The sequence below is a fragment of the Hemitrygon akajei genome, chromosome 22 (assembly GCF_048418815.1).
Source record: "Hemitrygon akajei chromosome 22, sHemAka1.3, whole genome shotgun sequence".
Classification (NCBI taxonomy): domain Eukaryota; kingdom Metazoa; phylum Chordata; class Chondrichthyes; order Myliobatiformes; family Dasyatidae; genus Hemitrygon; species Hemitrygon akajei.
Window position 1 is genome coordinate 45,708,612 of NC_133145.1, and position 23,154 is coordinate 45,731,765.

At 41.0% G+C, this 23,154-nt stretch overlaps 1 protein-coding gene across 1 annotated transcript in view; it reads left to right on the forward strand.

The window, feature by feature from the left end:
* Positions 1 to 23,154, forward strand: part of fscn2b (fascin actin-bundling protein 2b, retinal) — a 42,707-nt gene that overhangs the window by 13,573 nt on the left and 5,980 nt on the right. The window contains exons 2-3 of the mRNA XM_073026136.1: positions 13,704 to 13,860; positions 20,850 to 20,971. Coding sequence (XP_072882237.1) covers positions 13,704 to 13,860; positions 20,850 to 20,971 — 279 coding nt within the window. The remainder of the gene's footprint in view (positions 1 to 13,703; positions 13,861 to 20,849; positions 20,972 to 23,154) is intronic.

The following is a 23,154-nucleotide window of genomic DNA, read 5'->3' on the forward strand; positions in this document are numbered from 1 at the left end:
AAAAGGCACTTAGCATGTTTGCCTTCTTACGCCAAGGCTTCAAGTATAAGAATTGGGACATGTGTTATGGATGTGCAAAACATTGGTTGGCTGTACTCAGTTTGGTCACCACACTGCAGGAAGGATGTGGTAGCAGTAGAGAAAGAGCGCGAAGCTGTGGCCTAGAACGGAGGGCTGAGTTACAAGCAGAAGTCAGATAGGCTGGCACTATTCTTGTTTGAAAGAATTTGGGGGTAATCTTGTAGAGTGTTTTAAAATTATAGTGTGCAAACAGTAGATAGGATTGTAGATCTTGAATTAGAGAGAACAGGTTTAAGGTAAGAGGGGGAAAAGAAATAAAGGATATTTGAAGGTAATTTTCTTACCCAGAGTGTGATGAATAATTGGAACAAAGCACTAGAGCAGTAGCGGAGGCAGCGGAAATGACAATATTTAAAGTGTTTAGACAGGTATTTGTACAGAAAGTGTGTAGAGGGATAGGAACTTAACACAGGCAAATGGGATTAGTGTAGGAAGACATCACAGTCAGCGTAGAAGAGGTACACAGAAAGGGCACTTTCTTTACTGTGCATAGTCCTACTTCCATCAGTGCTTGACATGCAAAATCTTAGTGATCATATGAACTTCTGCAAAAAAATAATTTTTGAGCCCATTATGTGTCACAGTAACATTCCTCGCACTAATGGCTAGTCTAATGACATTAGTGTGTGGCGTGTGCCAACACACCACAGCAAATTACTAATAAACATAAATGGAAATGGTGAATAAAGTTGATCCTTGATGTGCTAAAAATGCAGGGCCGAGTTTTCTTTCAAACACTGCAAATGTTTCAGAAGGACAGTGAACGCAACACAAACAAATCAGTTTTACTGCTAACATGGCAGAACACATTTCTATAACCATGAAGCAGTTACTCTGACAGTGTTGTAGAACAGGGATGAACAAGTCTGTGAGCACACATCCTTTTATTAAACACACACGGGGTCATCTTACACTGAATAATTTATCAAATTAACTATTTGATGACAAGTATTCATGTTTCCAAAGAGGGTGTCAGCAACTAGACCATGGCTGACATGTATACCAACTCTATTTATCTGCCAGGACCCTTGAGCCTATTACTTGCAAATGTTTCAGTCTTAAACATTTTGATAATCTAATTTGCATGCCCCCATTTGAAATGGAAAATTCTGAGCATTTTCCTATGACAATAAGAATATAAGGAATAGGAGAAAGAATTGGCCAGAAGAGCCCGAAAGCCTGTTTTGCTTTTCAATAAATCATGGCTGATCACATATTGCTCTTCACTTTTCTGTCTATTCCAGTTAACCTTTGACTCCACTGTTATCCAAAATTCTGTCTGTCTCAACCTTGAATATGTTGGACAATTTGATCTTCAAAGCCCTCAAAGGTAGAGAATTCCAAACTCCACAACAGAGGAAATTCTTCCTCATCTCCGCCTTATTCTGAAACCATGGTCTTTAGTTCTAGACTCCTTAAGAGAACATGCACAACATGCTGAGGGAACTCAGATCAGGCAGATCTTTGGGAGGGGGGTTGGTCTTAAGGGAAACCTTCCTCTCAGCATCTATCCTGTCAATTCTCCTCAGAACAATCAATGTTTCAATAAAATTATCTCACATCCTTTGAAACTCTTGAGTACATGCCCAAACATTGTGTGAATAAACCCTGGTAACTGAGTACAGACCTATTTTATAGTCTCCCTTTATCCTGTCTAATGTCAAGCCTAAAATGGACTAATTCCAGTTTTCAGATTATACAAAGTTCAAAGTAAATTTGTTATCAAAGTACATGTATATCGCCATGTACAACCCTGAGATTTGTTTTCTTGTGGCCATACACAATAAATCCAAGGAACACAATAGAATCAGTGAAAGGCCTCGCCCACTAGGACGAATATCTGGTGTGTAAGAGACAACAAGCTGCAAATAAAAAAGGAAAAAGTAAATAAATAAGCAATAATTATTGAGAACAAGAGATGAAGAGTCCTTGAAACTGAGTCCATAGGTTATGGGAACACTTCAGTGATAGGGCAAGTGAAATTATCCCCTTTGGTTCAAGGGCCTGATGGTTGAGGGGCATGAACTGTTCCTGAACTTGATGATGAGTGTCCTAAGGCTCCTGTACCTTATTTTAAGATTGCACCAGTGAGAGGAGAGCATGGCCTGGGTGGTGGGAGTCCTTGATTGTGGATGCTGCTTTCCTTTGAGAGTGCTCAGTGGCGGAGAGGGGTATACCCTCTAATCGTCCAATTCACTGAGCAAGGCAAATGACCGTCTTTCTGAATCTCTTTGTAATTTTATAAGTGTTGAACTCAAAGTACAAAGATAGTTTACACCACTTCCCTAATATCAAAGCACAGTTCTAGTGGTTATGTGCCCAAAACTGTCTGAAGTTCACTTGAACTGATGTTTATCTCCTGTGTTGCACAGCTGAAGATTGTAACAGGCTTAGCAAGAAGCCACTTGTTATTCATGAATTGTAATATCCCTCTCAGATTGCAAAGTGACTTCATCACAAACTCTGTCTGCCACTGCTGTTCTGTTTAATTAGTCTGCACATGTCTCCTTGTATCTTCCTTCTTAACATACAATAAGTCCTTATTTAGTATTTTTGAAAAATGTGTATGAGCAGCCACCTTCTTTCTCATCCAAGTCATTAATATGTAGCTTGAGGCAACCCCTCAAATCCTGTAGCATACTGCTTGTCATTTTCTACCAATATTCCCTTATCTCACTTTCCTATTTCAAAACAATTACCATCCGTATCACAAGTGTATTTCCAATTGCATGAGGTGTCATTTTTTTAAAAAAAATTCAGAATGCAAAGCCTCAGCACATACCTCTTAAACTGAGCACCCAGCACCCAATGATGGAAGTTAGTCTTAATTTCATGTCAAAACCAAATGAAACAGTTGAAGAACATTTGTCCAGGAAATTAATTAGGCCAACTTTTGGATAATCTTGATAGCCAGCTAAATAAGGTATTAAGCTCCTTAAATATATAAATGAAGAGCTTACTGATTTATCAGGCTCCTCCCAGAACTGAACTGTAATATGTGGGTCAAGGGTTGGGCCTACCCTGCTTGGGATTCATCTTGACAGCCATGGATTCCCCAAATACCTTAAAACAAAATAAGTTTGTTTTATTTTATTTCAAGATACAGCGCGGTAACAAGTCTTTAAGACCCAATGGGCCCGTGCTGCCTGATTATAGCATGTGACCAATTAATCTTCAAAACCGTACGTCTTTGGAACGTGGGAGGAAACTGGAGCACCTGGAGGAAACCCATGCGGTTACTGCAAGAACGTACCGACTCCTTACGGACAGCGGCAAAATTGAATCCATGTTGCTGGTGGTGTAATTGCATTATTCTAATGACTAAGTTACTATGTCCATCAAATTATTAAACTAATTATTAGAAAAATAGCTTCCCATGGAGTGAAGGAGTGCAGAAGCTCACGATACCTCCTAAATGACAATGAGAGTTCTCGTCTCTAAACCAAATGTGCATTATTCTAGATTCCCAAGGCATTACTTAGGCAAAACACTTTTTTTCCCTTTTTCGTTAAGCTCAATTCTTATCCTCAACCGTAACAAAAGTAACTGTTGAGATTCCTGGAAGAAGCATACAGAAATGTTGTTTCCTGGTCAAGGTCATTCACTTCTGCTATCAGAGGAGCTTGGAGATCTGGTTGCAAAAAGCTGAATTTGTGTGGTTAAATAAAGGCAAGTAATGAGTTCTGTCAACACTTAACCGGCTCCCAGCAGGCATAAAGCCAGGATTTAGTTCAGGTTAGGAGGACGAGATGCACACATTTAGAGATGTGGAGCAGATTACACTAATCATCATTATGACGTGTACTACTCCTGAAACACAGTATCTAGGATAAGAGGTTATATTTTCCTTGTGGTTTCAAAGCAACAAACTGTTTTGCTGTGGGGTTTCCAGTAAGCTGCCTGTTACTTGTGAATTATATCAATGAAATACAAGAGATTCTGCAGATGCTGGAAATCTTGAACAACCCGTGCACAGTGCCTGAGGAACTCCCCAGGTCAGGCAGGATCTATGGATGTTTCAGGCAGAGAACCTTCATCGAGAGTGGGAGGGAAGGGGATGGAAGCCAGAATAAAGAGGGGGAAGGGAAGGAGTACAAGCTGGAAGGTGATAGTTGAGACCAAATGAGTAGCGGGGGGAGTGATGAAATAAATCTTGGAGGGGATAGGTGAATGAGGTAAAAGGCTGAATTCTTCACCTGCTTCTCATCTCACTTTAGTTCCCCTCCTCCTTCCCTTTCTTCCATGGTCCACTGTCCTCCCCTGTAAGATTCCTTCTTCTAAGTCCATTACCTCTTCCTCCTATCCCCTCCAGCTTCCCCTCCCTCTCTCTTACCCCCACCTCCATCTTCTTTCTCATCTGGTATCACTTATCACCATCATCTGCCAGTCTGTACCCTTTCCTCTTTCTCCCCCCACTTATTTTGGCTTCTGCCCCCTTCCTTTCCAGTCCTAATGGAGGGTCTCAGTCTGAAACAGTGACTGTTTATTCCCTTCCCTAGATGCTGCCTGTCTTGCTGAGTTCCTCCAGCAGTTCTTATGCATTTTATAATGGAATACCTTTTACAATCTTCTGTTCTCAATCTCTGAATAATGAGCACATGCTATCTCTCCCAGCTGCTCTCCATCCGAGACCTGTCACTCTCCGAGTGTTTTCCTCCAGCCACGTCTGTTTATTTTCTGATAATGCCTCTGCAGCTCTGAGTGTGTTGTGTCTTTGTTCTAGATGAGAGTGCAGTGGGTTTTTCTGCAGTGGCAGAACGCAGAATGAGCTCACAATTTTACCAGCCTTTAGCTATTAAAGAGATTTCCAATGTAAAAATGTTTCTTCAATAACGCATTGATTTACGGGCCAACTACTGCCATTGTGTCTAATATAAGAAAGGAGCCCTCCCTTGCTTTATTTCAGCAGTACCATCTTGTCTTTAATATTTTTATTGTAACTTAAAGTTCAAAGTAAATTTATTATCATAGTACATATGTTACCATTTAAAAGCCCGAGATTCAGTTTCTTACATGCGTACTCAGTAAATTCATAATAAAATAATAACCATAATGGAATCAATAATAGACCATACCAACTTGGCGTTCAAACCGTGCAAATACAAAAAGAAAGAAATAACAGTAAATATTGAGAACGTGAGATGAAGAGTCCCTGAAAGTGAGTCCATAGGTTGTGGGATTATTTCAATGATGGGGCAAGTGATGTTATCCCCTTTGGTTCAAGAGCTGGATGATTGAGGGGTCATAACTGTTCCTGAACCTGTTGATGTGAGTCCTGAACTCCTGTGCTACCTAGCTGGTGGCAACAGGGTGAAGAGAACTTATCTTGGGTAACTTGTAGTTTTTTTTTGTGTATTGCACTATACTGCTGCCGCAAAACAACAAATTTCATGACATGTCAGCGATAATAAAGATTCTGATTCTAATGTGGTCTCATGACAGAAATGATTATAATTTTGCCTTTCGCATCAGATTCTGTCTGAAGGTAATGGGCTTACATGCATATGTGCATGAATAAGACTTCTGCCAGCTGATGGCATTAGTGCATGGATTAACAAATACTATCTCTCCTTACTTTTAGGAAATTCATTTGAAAGAAAAGATGCCACTAAATCTATCAGTCTTTATCATTTTAAATAGAGTGTTTTTTGATGATAAAAAAACAGTTCAACCTATGAGCCGGAAGTGGGGTGGGCATAGGCTAACGTATGCAAAACAGTGGATATGCTGAGAGAAGAAACCACGTGAGCAGTGGATGACATACAAACTACAGCAGCTTCTCCTGATTACCCTGACTAACTTCTCCATTGAAATACAGTAAGTAGAGGGTAGTTCTGTCTAAATTATTGGCATCACTTAAAGCAACGTAGTCATTGGGTTTATTGGACCAGAGAATTGTTGTACTCTCTCTGGTAGCACTGTCACTGTATACAGACAATTGTAATTCATTCAGGCCTGTCTAGCCAAAATAAATTCAGGTTATTATTTTTAAAAATAACCAGATATGCATATCAGTGATCTTGAATGTTAGGTGTTGACCAATACATCTAAAATAAATATCAAAGTGCAAAAAAGGCTTGGAACATTTTTTCAAGAAAATTTAACAGTAAGAAAACTTTATTAACCAAGCATAACTTTGCCGGAAACCAAATCCGAGTTAGTAGATGTTTCATTTTATTTGCTTTCATCACTGGAAGAAGGTCAGATTGGGATTTTGGCCGATGCTGCGCCAAACATTGCTGATGATGAAGGCTCAGGCGAGGGAGGTCATCTCTGAGCAGAAGGGAGATGCACAGGATCTGGAACTGTGTATCTTCAGTGGTGGTGGGGCTCTGATTGGGGAGTGATGTGGGTGGGACATTGGATGAAGAGTGGACGTGGGGACGGACGATAATTCTCAGGTAAATGGTTTGGATGATAATTCTCAGGTAAATGGTCATTGAGATTTCTCTCCTGCATCACTATCCACAAGAACAACATTTTTACAACAGAGTTATCTCATTCTAATTTCAAAATCACTGTGTTAGTGAGAAAAGCCAGCTGGCAACAGTACAAGGTGGCCCAACTTTACCAAGTATATCAGAATCACCTCACACAGCTGAACAGTATCAAAATTAACCACAACCCAGCTTTATTCAAGAAGTGATTTTTAAAAAAATCTTAAACCATTATGATTTATGTGATAAAATGAACGGGGAGCAACTGGAAGTTAGTTTTACCACTGAATGCCATTTCCATGTTACCTCTGAGGCCTTCTGTTGGTCAGAGTCAACCATGGGTGTTGTATCCTAGCTATCTATGTGGTCAATGCGGAAGCCAGGGGAAACAATACTTCAAAATGTTGTTAAATACCTCTTAAAAATACATCACTGATTTTTGAATTGTAAATGACTGGAACTATGAGTTTAATCTACAAGTTAGAAGCAAAATCAGAAGGCAGCATTTCTTTCAATTGTCACCTATTGCACCTGCTTCCTGTATGCTCCATCAAGTCCCAGAAACTGCTTTCAGACCCAGCAAAGAATGTAGACTTGCTTTTATTTACAGACATGGCACGGAATAGACCCTTCCAACCCTTGGAGACACTCCGCCCAGCAACTGCTGATTTAACCCTAATCGTGGGATAATTTACAATAACTAATTAACCTACTAACAAGTACGTCTTTGGACTGAGCACCCAGAGAAAACCCATGCATTCCACAGGGAAGACGTACAGACTCCTTGCAGATGATGTTGGAATTGGACTCTGCACTACGATGTCCTGAACCGTAATACCATCACGCTAACTGCTATGCTGCCATGGCTTTGCAGGGTGGATGATCAGGAAAAAGACCAAATCACAGTCTCTCTGGCAGAATCTAATGTGCAATGGCGTTAGTGTTGTAGTTGTTGGATCAGCCATGATGAAATGGCGGAGCAGACTCGATGGGCCAAATGGCCTAATTCTGCACCTACATCTTATGGTCTTGAGAAGTAATCTGTTCTCTATAATCAGTGGGAGCATTTGTAAATCAATTGTCTTCAGCAAGAAAAAGAAAAATGTACAATAGTTTTTCCAACTGAACTGGACTGGCAAGGTGGTAGGGAAGTTAGCGATGCTGACTTACATTTCCCGGGGCTGCGTTTGACTTGGAATTAAGATGTTAACTGCAGAGTTTCCACATTCACTCTGTGGCTGCTTTGGTTTTCTCTGGGTGTGCCAATTTCCTCCCACAACCCATAGACCTGCTGGTTGGTTATTTGGCTAACAGAAGCGTAGGTGAACGCCAGAAAGAATCGAAGGGGAATCTATGGGCAGGTTTGAAAGAAGATCAGTTGTCTGGATAGAGGGAAATAAGTAGAAGGAGAACAGGATAATGGAATTACTCCCTTAAGAAACAACATGGGCCACGTAAGTACAAAATGGGTGAGAGTTAACATTTCATTGTTTGGGTTGCTCACTGGCAGTTATTTCTACCCCTAAATTTTCTTCTCTTCTTTTGAGGTTTTGATCTCTCCTGGGTCAAAGTTCCACAAGCACAGTCCGTCTTCCAACACAACTGATCGTAACCCCAGTCTGATAGTCTGTAAGGAGTGTGAGGGCGGAAGGGTCAGTGAGTTCCTCCTCTCATTCCACTTTCTCACCCCTTCCTTGTCTAAGTAGTTGCACCGTAATTTTTTATCCCTATGTTAGGACTGAAGTTTAATATTTTATCAGAAAGGTTAGCACCAACAATTGTGCATTGCCCCTTCAAATTGTAGACATCAGTCCAGATCAGGAGCTCCCAACCTGGGGTCCTCAGTTAATGGTAGAAACCCACGGTCTTGATGATGTTCTGAAGACGGTTGATCAGACTTGTGCTGATGACGCTCTAGCTTAGGCCAAAGTGCTGATTCGAACTTAAATTGAAGTGTAGCACCGAGGACAATTGTTCAACCCTAGGCCCAGCTACCCAAGCACAAGTACTGTTCACACAGTCGGTGTTGTCTGTCTGATATTTTTATTCATTTGATAACGTTTGCTGAATAATCAGGAACTATGCGGATATCTATGGGAATAATATATTTAACTTAAAATATAACAGTAAAGTAATGGTGCCATATCTTCCACCTGCTATACTACCCATTGAAGTATTTTAACTTAGCATCATGTTCATCATTGGATGGGATGACATCCGGTCAAGATGGCGCCTGCGTACAACGCTCCTTCGGTCAATGACATCTGGATAGATCATGAAACCATGTATTTCACTTCTTTTAGGTCTTTAAAGTTTGTTTTCATCTTGAATGTGATTCTGGAAATGCTGGAGCCTGTGATTTGCAGTTTGGAGATAGTTTGGGTGTTTCAGTGCTTTGCAGTCTCAGAGTTGATTCTGGGAAGCAGAGTCAGTGTCGAGAGAAGGCTGCAAGCTGATATTCAATTGCGTTTTGCCGATTAAAGCTTCTATGTTCACCTGTTAAAGTGACTAGGGAGATCGACACACCGTCTGCCAGCCTTTTTATCGCTGGGGGATTGTTCTGCTGCCAGAATCGGGAGACTGCCTTTTATCACTGGTGAGATCACTCTGCTACGGAGAGGGAAAATGTTGCCCAGGTTTCCTGCATTTTGGCCGTGGACATTTTTTTCAGTCTTATGGTTTTTATATTCTGTGTTTCTTGCCTGATTTTTCTCACTTTTGTGTGTGGGAGGGGGATCTGGGGAGGCGGGGTGGTCGATGTGCCTGTTCCATTTTGTTTTATGTGGGCAGGAGGGATTTTAGGGTTGATGATCGTGCTGCCTTTCTTTTCTTTCTTGGTTTCATGATTATCTGGAGAAGAAGAGTTTCAGAGTTGTGTTCTTTGATAATAAATGAACCTTTGAATCACAAACATCATGGGATGAAGGTCCTTTTCCTATGTATTAATATTATACACTCAGTAGCCACACTATTGGGTACCTTCTGTACCCTGATAAAGCAGCCACTGTGTGTGTATGTTGTGGCCTTCTGTTGCTGTCAAGGTTTGACGTGTTGTATGTTCAGAGATGCTCTTCTGCATGCCACCGTTCTAACACGTGGTTATTTGAACAACTGTCACTTTCCTGTCAGCTTGAACCAGTCTAGCCATTCTCCTCTGCCCTCCCTCTCATTAACAAGGCATTTTTCCTTACTGGATGATGTTTTTTTTTTGATTTTCACACCATGCTCTGTAAACACTAGAGACTGTTGAGATCCCAGGAGATCAGCAGTTTCTGAGATACTCAAACTACCCCGTCTGCTACTGGCAATCATTCCACGGTCAAAATTACATTCAGTAGATCACATTTCTTCCCCATTCTGTTGTTTGGTCTGAGCAACAACTGAATCTCTTGACCACATCTACATGAGTTGAGTTGCTGTCGCAATTGGCTTTTTATATATTTGTATTTACGAACAGGTGTACCTATTAAACTGGTTGCTGAGTGTACAGAGAACACAGCCGGCAGCCAGTGCGATATTGGCCATTTGTGTTTTCCCCAAGACAACTTCCCACACCTTTGTTTGTTTTTAATATTCATTTAATCTCACTCACTCTGTTCAAAATCATTAGATTTGATGTTTTTTTTTGCCTCCCACATACCATCACCAACACAATGCTTAAAATAAATCAAAGAATTTTTTTTAACAGCTGTTGAGGTGTTATTTAATGTAGTATAAATTTACGTTGATCAAATTTCGGCAGAGTTAATCTGTTGTTGAAACCATGTGTATTTCCTCTGGGTAATCTGGTTTCCTTCCTTAACGCAGAGATGTACAGGTAGGCTAATTGACCACAGCAAATTGCCCCTTAGTGGAGGCTGATAGCAAAAGGAATCTTGTGTGAAAGAGAGAAGTTGCAGGGTATGGAAAAACACAATAGGCTGAACGGCCTTCTTTGTGCCATTACAAATGTAAAATAAAATATCCAAAGCAAAAATCAGAAGGACAGAGGCACCCGGCTGGAAAAGCAGCATCGATGGGGAGAAATGAATATTTGATTTTTTCTCTTGGAGATGAGACCTTTCACTTGCACTAAAAGGGGAGAGATAAAGAGATGTGGCAAGAGCTTGCAAGTGCTAGGTATAAACAGGAAAGGAGAGGTGATGGGGTGGGGGGAATGAGTGGAAATACAACAGAAAGTGGGTCACCTCACTACAGGAAGGACGTAGAGAGAGTACAGAGGAGATTTACAAGGATATTGCCTGGATTGGGGAGCACGCCTTATGAGAATAGGTTGAGTGAGCTTGGCCTTATCTCCTTGGAGCGACGGAGGATGAGAGGTGACCTGATAGAGGTGTATAAGATGATGAGAGGCTTGATCATGTGGATAGACAGAGGCTTTTTCCCGGGGCTGAAAAAGCTAGCATGAGGGGGCATAGTTTTAAGGTGCTCGGAAATAGGTACAAGGGGGATGTCAGAGGTAAGTTTTTTTTTTCCACAGAGAGAGTGGTGGGTGCGTGGAATACACTGCCAGTGACAGTGGTAGGGTACATGGAGATTAGAAAAATAGAGGGTTATGTGGTAGGGAAATTCTAGGCAGCTGCTAGAGTAGGTTACATAGCCAAAGGGTAACGTGCTGTGGATTTCTGTTCTATGATAGGTGGGGACAAAAAGCGAGCTGCAGATGATGGAATCTGATAGGAAATGAAGGTGGAGCACGAAGCCAAGTAGGAGAGGTGGGGTGGCCAGATGGGAATAGTACAAGACGGGGAGGGGACCCAGTAGGAGGGGTGTGTCGTTGATGGGCAGAGGGAGTGGGTGGAGGAAGGGAACGAAACAGTGACTGGCGGGGGGGCACTGGGGTGGGTGTGGGATCTTGGTATTTCAGGAGGAGAGAGAAAGTGGGGAGGAGGAACAGTTTACCTGAAACCGGAGAATTCAGTGTTCATACAGTCAGGTTGCCGAGGGCTTAAGATAATCAAATAAGTATTGTTGGAACAAGCTGCTCCACGTGAGCCTGTAACATGAATCCACATGGAAATGGCTCAGTGTACAGCAGAATCATTTCATAACATAAGCTTAATAACGTATGTGCTGGTAAGTCAGCATGAAAGTCAGGGGCTAGATCAGTGCCTCATTATGTCCGAAGCTTTGCCATTGGAATGAATATCTGGAAATGTTGCAGAATTATTGGGGATAATTCTTATTGTGGCTGGTGGGGTGGAGATTCATCTCTACCAAAGGTGTAAGGTGCTCCATCCCTCCACCAGCCTGCAGGTCAGCCTTAGGCAAGGTGCAGCGTCTGCTTAGCTTTCCAGTCAGGGTCACATGAAGACATGGGAGCAGGTGGTGGGTGGTTGTATGAGCAGCTTCTGCATATCACAAGCCTGGCTTTGTGATCACTGACGCCAGGCAGAAAATCTCTGAAGAGTATTGATAATGGCTGTGGTCACCCATCTTGTAAAGACACTGCCCGGAAGGTGACCACTTCTGTAGAAAGGTTTGCCAAGAGCCATCACGGTGATGGATAAGACCACGATTGCCCAACATGGCACTTAATAATGATGATGATGAATTCTTAGTGAGGACGAGGTGATGAGTTTGGAGTAAAGCACTGAGCCATTGAGATACTGAGGAGGTTGTGCAGTCTCTGCTGTTCAGTGATTGGCTGGGCTGCTGGTAGGAACTGATATTGAGAGGTCAGAGTTCCTGGTGAGTCCTGAGAATTTCAAAGTAAATTTCTGTCAAAGCACATATGGACCTGTATATGTCACAACATACCACCCTGAGATTCATTTTCCTGTAGGCATTCACAGCAGAACAGAATTAATGAAAAACTACACACTAAGATTGACAGCCAACGTGTAAAAGAAGACTTTTTGTGTAAATGCAAAATAATAATAATGAATAAATAAGTAAATAATACTGAGAAGTCTTTTTATCCCAATTGATTTAAATTTATTCCATTATTCTATCCATGGGCCTAAGAGTATATCAGAACTCAGGAAGGGTAGGGAAAATGCCCTTGTTGAAGATGTGCTGACTGTAGTTGGATGGATAAAAATGGTTAATTAGTGTTAACGTCGCAAAATCTTGTGGTGAAAAATCTAGGGGTTTCCCTTGCTTTGTGATATTGTTTAATAATATTTCATTAATAATACCAGAATTTAGTTCCTAATTTGCTGCCATGACTACTCACTGGTTTAACCAGTGTAGCCATCTGTGCAACCTTGAAGAATCTTCTAAGCGAACTCATTAGAGTCAGTGAAGAAACATTTATGCCAGAGATGGAGGAACAAAGAGCAGAAAGACAGATGCATTAAAAAAAATTAAAATATAACTATTACTAAGAGCCTATCAACTCTTACGTTTTCTATAATGTGGACGATATCATGAGCAATATTAAATGAAGATTACATAGAATCATGCATTTGCGTTCTTTTGTTATATGATGCGCTATGCTTCACAAAGGCTTCTGTGGATGATCAAGATGGGTATGGCGTACAAGGGTTTGAGTAAAACAATATAGTAATGGTCTGTCTGGAGTTCCTGAGCTGGCGTTTATATTTTCAAACCAGAGGCCTGTCCTGTGGTTGGAGGACCATATGAGTGGGTGAGTGGAAGGGAGGACAGGGGCTTGTTTTGCTGTTGTTGTTTTGTTGCTTGTTGTGTTATATTGTTGTAATTGCTTGAGTTGTTCTGTGGAACATTGTGGGCATGTTATGTTGGCACCTGAATGTGAGCAGACTCTTGTGGGCTGCCCCCAGCACATCCTGGGGTTGTTTCTAACTGTTACTTAAGTTGTGTTGCTCACTAACGCAAACGGCCGTTTCACTGTATGTTTCGATGCACATGTGATAAATGAATGATTTAGAATTTGAGTTTTGGCTTGCATTCACTTTAGAGAGTTGCAAACAAAATGTTTTAAGAACTAATCATTGAATTGTTAAAATGAATTGTACATATATAGAATATTTATTCTGACAGGTCTGTATTTATGCTCCAGAAGAGTATTCTCTGGCCACCTTTAAAACACCCAATTAAGATTTTACCTATTCCTTTATTCTCATGTATTTATTCAAATTTAAATCATCCTAGCAAATTGTCTCTTCTTTATATAAGATCACAAGATACTGTGATTAATTGTCATCCAGTAAATACCCAGGAGGCACCAACGTGATATTATTTTAATTGTTTTGTTGCCAGGTATGAATATCTCAGCTAACCAAGATGAAGAAACGCATCAGGAAACCTACCAGATGGAAATTGATAAAGAGACCAAGAAGTGCATCTTGCGTACACACACAGGAAACTTCTGGACATTGGTGGCTCATGGAGGGATCCAATCCACAGCCACTGAAGTGTGAGTTATCTTACAAAAATTCAATTTAGAAACTATACTGTATATGCATTTAAATTGGCCACACTTTTAATATTCCTTGCTAATAAGGTCGTTTAACAATAGCTATCTGCACTGAAACATTGCTTATGTTTGCCATTTCGGAAAAGTGATTGAAGTTTAGGATGGGTTGTGTATTTAATACTTCATTAATATTTGTGTAATCTTGTAAATATTGTTTAAACATTCTTGGTTGTTTAAATAATTAATTGTGATTATATGCAAAAATAAGTGAATTGCATTCGTTATAATGCTACCACGTGATAGTTGTTTGCCTCACGTAAAGTAAAACAAAAAGTTAGGCTCCTATTTTGGACACCCTATGTCTTTCAATTAATTCGTTTAGTGTTTTTGAAGTTACAAAACACAACAGCGGCAATGATGTATTTTAAAAACGAACCTGAAACAGCTACTAACCTGCTAAAGTGCAGCAATAAACAGCGAGTTTAAAAACAATAGTGTAGCACGGGCAGAGACAGTCAAGTTTATTTTTAAAAAGAGCAGAAAATGGAAGAAATCACAGGTTCATAAATAGTAATAATAATCATTAAAGAAAGAGCAGAAATGACTGGCTACGTTGGAAAGATAGACATGTTCAATTGCTCATCGGGTAACTGGCTCAGATATATTGAGCTAATTGAACGGTGGATTAAAGCAAATGAAATGGCCAATGAGAAACGAGTACCAGTTTTGCTGAGTGGATTGGGTTTAAAGGCTTACAGTTTGCTTCGAAGTTTAACTGCTCCAAACAAACCAGCAGAAATGAGCTTTGCTGCTATTATGAAAGTAATGCTGGAGCATTTGGAACTGGAATGATTGTTGGTTGCAGAATACTGTAGGTTTCATAAGTGGAATGAGAAGGAAAGGGAGTCCATTTCAGCATACATGGCTGATTTGAAGGGATCATCTGAGTATTGTCAGTTCAACGATGGGTTGAATGCACTGAAGGATTGTTTTGTTTGTGGAATCTTACAAAAAAACATTCAGAAATGCCTCCTAAATGAAGAACAACTCACATTTAAAAGAGTAGTTGAAATCACTGTATCAGTGGAAACAGCAGCGTGGGATGCAAATAAGTTGCCTTTGGAAATGAAAGTGAGCGTGAACAAAATTGGAATGTCTAAACAGAAAGCTGCCTGGCCGAACAAATTGTGTTACCCTTGTGGCAGGGGCTCACATTCACATTTATAGGTAAAACTTGTAGGAAATGCAGCAAAGTAGAACATTTACAAAGAGCATGTCGGGCAGACAAAAATAAATGGATTGCACAGAGAAGGGAAAAAGACAAAAAGTCAAACTGCCATTTCAAAAAAACACTAATTTGCATGATCTCGATGAAAAATCTGATATTGTTGAGAGTTGTACAGGACCGTGTAGCCTTGAGATTTAAAATGTGAAATCTAACAAAAGACGAGCAATATGGCTGACACCGGAAGTGAACAGCAAATTAATTAAAATGAAATTGGACACTGGTTTGGCTGTTTCATTCATACCACAAAATGAGTTTGAACAGCAGTTCAAAAGTGTTAAGCTGAAGCCTGCAGATCTCCAGTGAAGAACTAATACTGAAGAAAAGATAACTCCTGTGGGACTGACATTTGTAACAGTGAAATACAGCAATGAACAAGCCACATTGAGCTTTTATTTGGTAAAAATTGGAGTATCAGCATTGTGGGTTATGAATGGCTGAGACAAGCACAACTTGATTGGAGCTCCATCCACCATTTGCATGCCACATCCCCTGCAATGAATCAAGGAAGATACTGGATAATACCTTAGCAGTGTTCAAGGATCACAATGGAAAACTCAAACATATCAAGGGTAAAATAGCATTAAATGAAAATTCTGTAACCATGTTTTACAAAACCCATCTGGTTCCTTGTACCGTCCATGATAACATAGCCAATGAGCTAGATCACACAGAGGCTGAGGGAATTCTTTCCAAGGTTGCATGGAGTTCATGGGCAATGCGAGTAGTCCCAGTAGCTAAGAAGAATGGGTCTGTCAGGATCTGTGGTGATTTTAAGGTCACCATCAACCCAGTAATGAAAGTAGATCAATATCCCCTGCCCAGGATCGTTATGCAAACCTTTCTGGAGGGAAAGACTTCAGCAAAGTGGACTTCGCTGAGGCCTATCTACAGATGGAGATGGAAGAAGAGTCGAAATTGTTTCTCATCATAAACACTCAGAAGGGAATTTATCACTATAGTAGACTTATTTTTGGTGTAGTGACTGCACCTCCACTCTGGTAGAAAGCTTTGGATCAGGTGCTGCAAGTGTGCTTCGGCACTCAGTGTTACCCGGATGACATCATTAATACCAGTAAGGGTGATAAGGAAAGTATCCAAAGCGTCAAGACAGCGTTAAAAAAGTTCAGAAGATTGTGGCTTCAGAGTGCAATGTGACAAGTGTGAATTCTTTAACCAAGCATCACTAACTGTGATGACACTATAAAGGCACAAGATTTACAGAAGTGTGCTGAGAAACTTCAAGCAGAAGTGGATGCTCCAAGGCCAAAGGATGTGTCACAGTTGCGTTTGTCAACTATAACAGGTGCTTGTCAAACCTTGCTACTGTGCTCCACCCCTTGAACTCATTGCTGCAGATTGGGAAGAAATGGCAATGGGCAAAGTAGTGCGAGGTGGCTTGAAAACAGGTAAATGAACTGTAATCACACATTATGATCCACATTGTCCAGTGAAGCTTGCCTGTGGTATAGGTGTAGTCATGTCACATGTTACGGGTGATGGAAGTGAACGCCCCATAGCCTTTCCATCACGTTCCCTTACCACTGCAGATAAAAATTACACGCAGAATGACAGAGGCCTTGAGTCTGGTTTGGGGTGTAAAACATTTCAACCAGTACTTCCATGGGAGAGAGTTTACTGTTATTACTGATTATCAACCACTAGTGTCCATTTTCAATACACAGAAGGGTGCTCCACTATCTTTAGCTCCACGGATGCAGAGATGGGCTCTGTGTCTTGGAAGGACACAATTACTAGATTGTACTCAAGAGGATGACTAATCATGGGAATGATCCCATTTACCCTTGGAAAATGAAATACAGGTGTCCCCCGCTTTACGAATGTTCGCTTTATGCCACTTCGCTTTTACAAAAGACCTACATTAATAACCTGTTTTCGCATTACAAAGGGGATTTTCGCTTTTACAAAAATTTTTCCGATGCAAATTAACGGTTCTTCGCTTTATGCCATTTCGGCTTAAGAAAGGTTTCATAGGAACACTCTACCTTTGTAAAGTGGGTATCTACCTGTATCTGAAAAATTTACAAAAATGGATACACTAATGCAAATCAGAAGTTTCCCTATTACAGCAGAGATTATCCAAAGGGAAACCAGAAAAAAATCCCACACTGTCTCAGGTCAACGTGGCCACCCTAAATGGCTGGAATGTGCAACGGAAACTCCAGTTTCCCCATTTTTACCAGCGCCAAGATGAATTTTCCCTTGACAGAGCTTGCCTTATGTGGGGATTTAGAGTTGTCGCACCATCCAAGCTGTGAGCTCAAGTGTTGGAGGAGCTACGTCTAAAGTGTTGGTGGAACTACATGACAGTCACGTAAGCATGGTTAAAATGAAAGCATTGACTCAAAGCTTTGTGTGGTGGCCTGGGATAGATCAGCGGATTGAGTAGCCTGCCGTGCACTGTGCAGGCTGTCAACACGTCCAGAAGGTGCCAAGAACAGTGCCCCTCTGTCCCTAGGAAGGGCCTGGCAGAGGATTCCTGTGGATTATGCCAAACCATTCATGGGCACAAATTTCTTTGTAGCAGTGGATGCATTACAAAGTGGCCAGAAGTGTTCCCAGTACCCTCCACTACAGCAGTGCACATTGATGTATTAAGAAGCCTCTTCTCAAGGACTGAACACTCAAGTCAGTGACAATGGACCATGGTTTGTGGTGGAACAGTTTCAGTCATTTTGAAAAATGAATGGTCTAAGACATATTACATCTACACCACGTCACCCAGTCACAAATGGCTTGGCGGAAAGGTTTGTGCAGAGTCCAAATGATGCACTGCGAGTAATGTCAGCAGAACACGCTACACTAACACTGATTCAGAAGCTGGCCAATTTCATCCTTGCATATTGCAATGCTGCATACTCCACCACCAACAACTCATTAGCTACGCTGTTCCCGGGTTGTCCCTTGCGTTCATGCTTGGATCTCCTCAAACCCAATCTCAGGAGTATGCAAGACAAACAGCTGAAACAGATTGAAGGCTCCTCAAACCAGGAAGTTCAATGTTTCAATCCTGGACAGGGTCCAGGCGAGATACTACAGAGGTGATCGAAAGTGGATTCTAGGGAAGGTTAAGGGCAGAACTAGACTACTTTCATATACAGTGGAGATTGCATCTGATATCATCTGGAGGCGACACCTCAAATAGTTGAAGAGCGCAGAGTCAATTTCTAGAGAAGAAATGTGGCTACTGCTGTCAAAACCACTTCCTGCAGTCTCAGAGGCAACTCTTAAAACCACTACAGAGGAGGTCCCAGAACCTGAGACCGTTTCACAGCCACAAGTCTCACCTGCCAAACAGAATGTCAGGAAAGGTATTATCCCACAAGAGTAAGAAATCCTCCACAGAGATGAAATTTTTAGGCCTGAATGGGACAATTTAAAATTTACTATGCTATGGATGTCTGTATATAGTTGTATGGTATACTGCAGGGGTGTCAAACTCATTTTAGGTCACGGGCCGGATTGAGCAAAATGCAGCTTCATGCGGGCCGGATCAGTCGGACGCGTGCGAACGCAGCTTTCGTTGCCTCCGTTTTTTCAGCCTGCTCTCATGTGTCTCAGTCTCTGCTATAACTACAAAGTGTTTCACTTTACAAATTCCGTTTCTTATGAAGAAGACTGCCGAGCAAGACTGCCAAATAAACACTAAAAACCCTGAAAACCTGGTACCTGAATAAACTCAGCATTAGCCATATCATACGCCATAGGCGCTTCGATTACTGGGGCCAGCTTTAATAGTAATTAGATATTATCTCGCGGGCCAAAGATAATTCCACCGCGGGCCAGATTTGGCCCCGCGGGCCTTGAGTTTGACATATATGGTATACTGTGTATATAGTTGAAATGCATTCTCTATTGAGTTGCAGTTTATCACTAAGCAAGGAGAGTGTTGTGTATTCAATATTTCAGTAATATTTACATAATCTTGTGAATATATTGTTTGATTAAGCATTCATTATTTATATAATACATTGTGGCTATATGTAAAAAAAGTGCAATGCATACATCATGGCGCTACCACGTGACAAATGCACACCTCGCTTAATTGGATTCCTGTGTCTTTGCTTTAATTAGTTTAATGTTTTGGAGTTACAAAACATGACAGGACGTGTTTGAAAATAAAGAAAGGATTGAAGTAATTGAAGGTGACAGTTCACGAGATGAGAAATGTTATGATTAAGTGACAGCCCTGCAAATTTGGAATAGATAAAAAGGATGCTTGAAGAGTTGAGTCCAAATACGGTTTATGGCTGAAAAATCTTAGATAGTGGGTTAAGAAGTGAGCTTACTGGACTATTGGCAGACATCATGAGCTGGCTTGGAATGGACTGACAACTTAAAGTGTCTGAGACACCTACTTCTGGTTTAACTTGAAGCTTGAAAGAAGGATGCATGAAAACTGGCAAAGGAGAACTGGTGGGATGATGACTTCCAGTTCCAGCGGCAATGCTAAGAGGGAGCAGTAGTGGTAGGAGAATGGGCTGCAAAGGTATAGGGTTGTAAGCAAAGTGGATCACAATAAAAAGGAATACTTGGCTTTACATAGTGACCTTCACAACATCAGACCATCCCATAGAAATGAAAATAACAAAGGCAACAGGAGAAAAAGAGTGTAGTTCTGGATTTGGAGAGCATCTAGAGAAGGTTCAAGAGAATGATCCTAAAGGGTTCATGTATGAGGTGTGTTTGATGGCTCTGGGCCCGTACTTGGTGGACTTTAGAAGAATGAGAGGGGATCTATTGAATGGCCTAAATAGAGTGGATATGTGGGAGTCTAGGACCAGAGGGCAGAGCCTCAGAGCACAAGGATGTCCCTTGAGAACAGAGATGAGGAGGAATTTCTTTCACTAGAGGATGGTGGGTCTGTGGAATTCATTGCCACAGAAGGCTGTGGAGGCCAAGTCATTGAGTATGCTGAATTTAAAGCACAGTTTGATAGGTTAGTATAGGTGTCAAAGATTACAGTGAAAATGCAGGAGAATGTTGTTGAGAGGGACAGTAAATCAGGCATAATGGAAGAGCAGACTTGATGGGCAGAATGGTCTAATTCTGCTCCTGTGTCTAATGGTCTAAAGACCATGCGATCTGATATCATTATTTATTTCATCTATGAGAAACATCACCCCCAAATTATTATTGTAGTCTCCCTGTAGCAAGTGTAATGGTACACTTGTACTATTAGCAAGGACCGTTTCGTGCCAGCAAGTTGTGACCTGACTGATCCCACATTCATCATTTCCACTCTCTCACTGGGAGCAAAAGCATTCCCACTCCTTTGGTGAAACTAAACCATAAGACAACAAATTTCACGACCTACATCAGCGACAATAAACCTGATTCTGACATGATTTTCGCCTTCTCTTTACTGCTGTTTGCTCACTGGGATTAAAATATTACCTCTCCTTCGATGTGTTTTACACAGTTTCTTTTCTGGGTAACGTTATTCTACTTTGTGCTATTTTGACGGCTAGAGTCGTGCAGCTTATACCGCAGTTTGTGTTGTAGCAAAGCGGGGGGAAGTATCTGTGCAGCTGGATCCCTTCAAAATCAGGCAGAGAAATATGGTACACTTCATCTTCAGTCTCCAGGTATAAAGCAATTGCCTGAACATGGGGATCTGGTGAGGGGTAGATGTCAGCAATGAGCACAGCTTTTTCACAGATTTTTCTGCTCTCAATTCCAGAGATGCCAGCTGTTTGTTTGAAATAGTGTGGCGTGGGAGAAGAATTGCACTTAAGGCCAACAATGGCAAGTACATCTGTACAAAGAGAAATGGACAGCTTGCCGCAGTGAGTGAGTCAGCTGGTGAGTTAAACAAGAAGCAGAGACCCTGCACAAAGACTCGTGTAGGATTGATCGCTGTCACTAATTATCAACATCAATTCCAAAATCAATCTATTCTAACCATGCTTGTAGCTTGATCAGGTTAATTGTCTCAATCAAGTCATGGCTTAGAATTCATGAATATGCAAACACGTTTGAAAACAATATTACGCAGTGCAGTTTGACAGAAAAATGTTAAGTATAGTAAGATTTTTTTTAGAAAAGCTTACATAGAATTCCAAATTGAAAATGTGTACGAGCCTGAGGAGACTGACAAGACTACACACACACACACACACAAAAAATGCTAAGCTCATTTCCTGGTGGTGTAGCTAATTCAGAGGCATCTTTCAGATGAGTCATTAAGCCGAAGCCATGTCTTCTCTGAAATAAATATAAGAGATTAGACAACACTTTATTTTAGGAAAATTAGGGTACTTGTCCTTGGTATCTCTCGATTAATACCACAAAACCTGTTCGCCCAGTTATTGCTGCTAGTTGGAGTTTGCCTTGTGTAACTTTGCAGCTTGGCCTTCTACATTACAACAGTAACAACATTTTAAAGGTTCATTGGTTTTAAAAAAAAAAGCCTTTAGATATTCTTGAGGGCAAATGAAAGATGCTACATAAATATACTTTAAAACGCGTTCAAACCTCAAAGTAAACTTATTATCGAAGTACATATATGTCACCGTACACAACCCTGAGATTCATTTCCTGCGGCATTCACCATAGATCAATGGGACTACTACACACAGACAAAGAGCAACAAGCAACCAATGTGCAAATAAAGACAAATTGGGCAAATTAAAAAAGGACACAATAGTAATGTTAATAAATAAATAAGACTGAGGACGTGAGTTGTAGGGACCTTTACTTTATTGTCACCAAACAATTGATACTAGCGTGTACAATCATCACAGCGATATTTGATTCTGCGCTTCGTGCTCCCTGAAGTACAAATCGAAGTAAATATAATAAAAAAAATTAAATTGTAAATCATAATTAGAAAATAGAAAAGGGAAAGTAAGGTAGTGCAAGTCAGGTCCAGATATCTGGAAGGTACGGCCCAGATCCGGGTCAGGATACGTTCAGCAGTCTTATCACAGTTGGAAAGAAGCTGTTCCCATATCTGGCTGTACGAATCTTCATTCTCCTGAACCTTCTCCCGGAGGGAAGAGGGACAAAAAGTGTGTTGGCTGGGTGGGTCGTGTCCTTGATTATCCTGGCAGCACTGCTCCGACAGCCTGCGATGTAAAGTGAGTCCAAGGATGGAAGATTGGTTTGTGACCTTGGCAGTAAGTCCAAAGATTGTGTAGTCAGTCCAGTGTTGAGGTGAGTGAAGTTATCCACACTGATTCCAGAACCTGATATTTGAAAGGTAATAACTGTTCTTGAAGCTGGTGGCGTGGGATCTACGGCTTCTGTACCTCCTTCCCGATGGCAGTAGCAAGAAGAGGGCACGACTTGCATGGCGGGGGGCTTTGATGATATGTTGGCGCTGGAAGCATGGTGACATTTGTGGGCTGCCCTGAGCACATCTCAGACTCTGTTGGTCATTGTTGTAAGTCAATGCATTTCATTGTCCATGTGACAAATGTATTCCTAATGGAAACACTGGAGAATATATATTTCAGTGAAAATAAACGGTATTCTCAATAACATTCCACAGGGAGATTAATAAACAGTATGTTGTCTACAGTGAAAGAATCTAGAAGAAATTATCTCCTGGTGCCAACAGTGTGCATTGATCACATCCAATCTACATATTTTTTATACAGTCACAATCAATACATGGTTTCACAGATGACTAAGTAGCCACTGGTACTAATTAATCTCAAAATCTTTAATTTAATTTTTAAAGCAATCAAGACCGGGACCTCATTAACCTCAATGTTCTAGCAAGTGACTTATGCTAAACTACCTCCCATTTACCACCGGGAGAATTGTTAATTAAGGTGCAATTGAAGGGTGTAAGAAGAGCAAACCGATGCACTGACAGACAAGTTATTTTGAGTGAGTGCAATGTAAAATCTATCAGATATTTCACTGCAAGGAATTTAGGATTCAGTATTCAGGTATGTCGTTGGTGATCAAAAACTCTTTCCAAGTCTCATGGTTGAACACTTTTAGCCATAAATTGTATTGGTAACAGATATATTTAT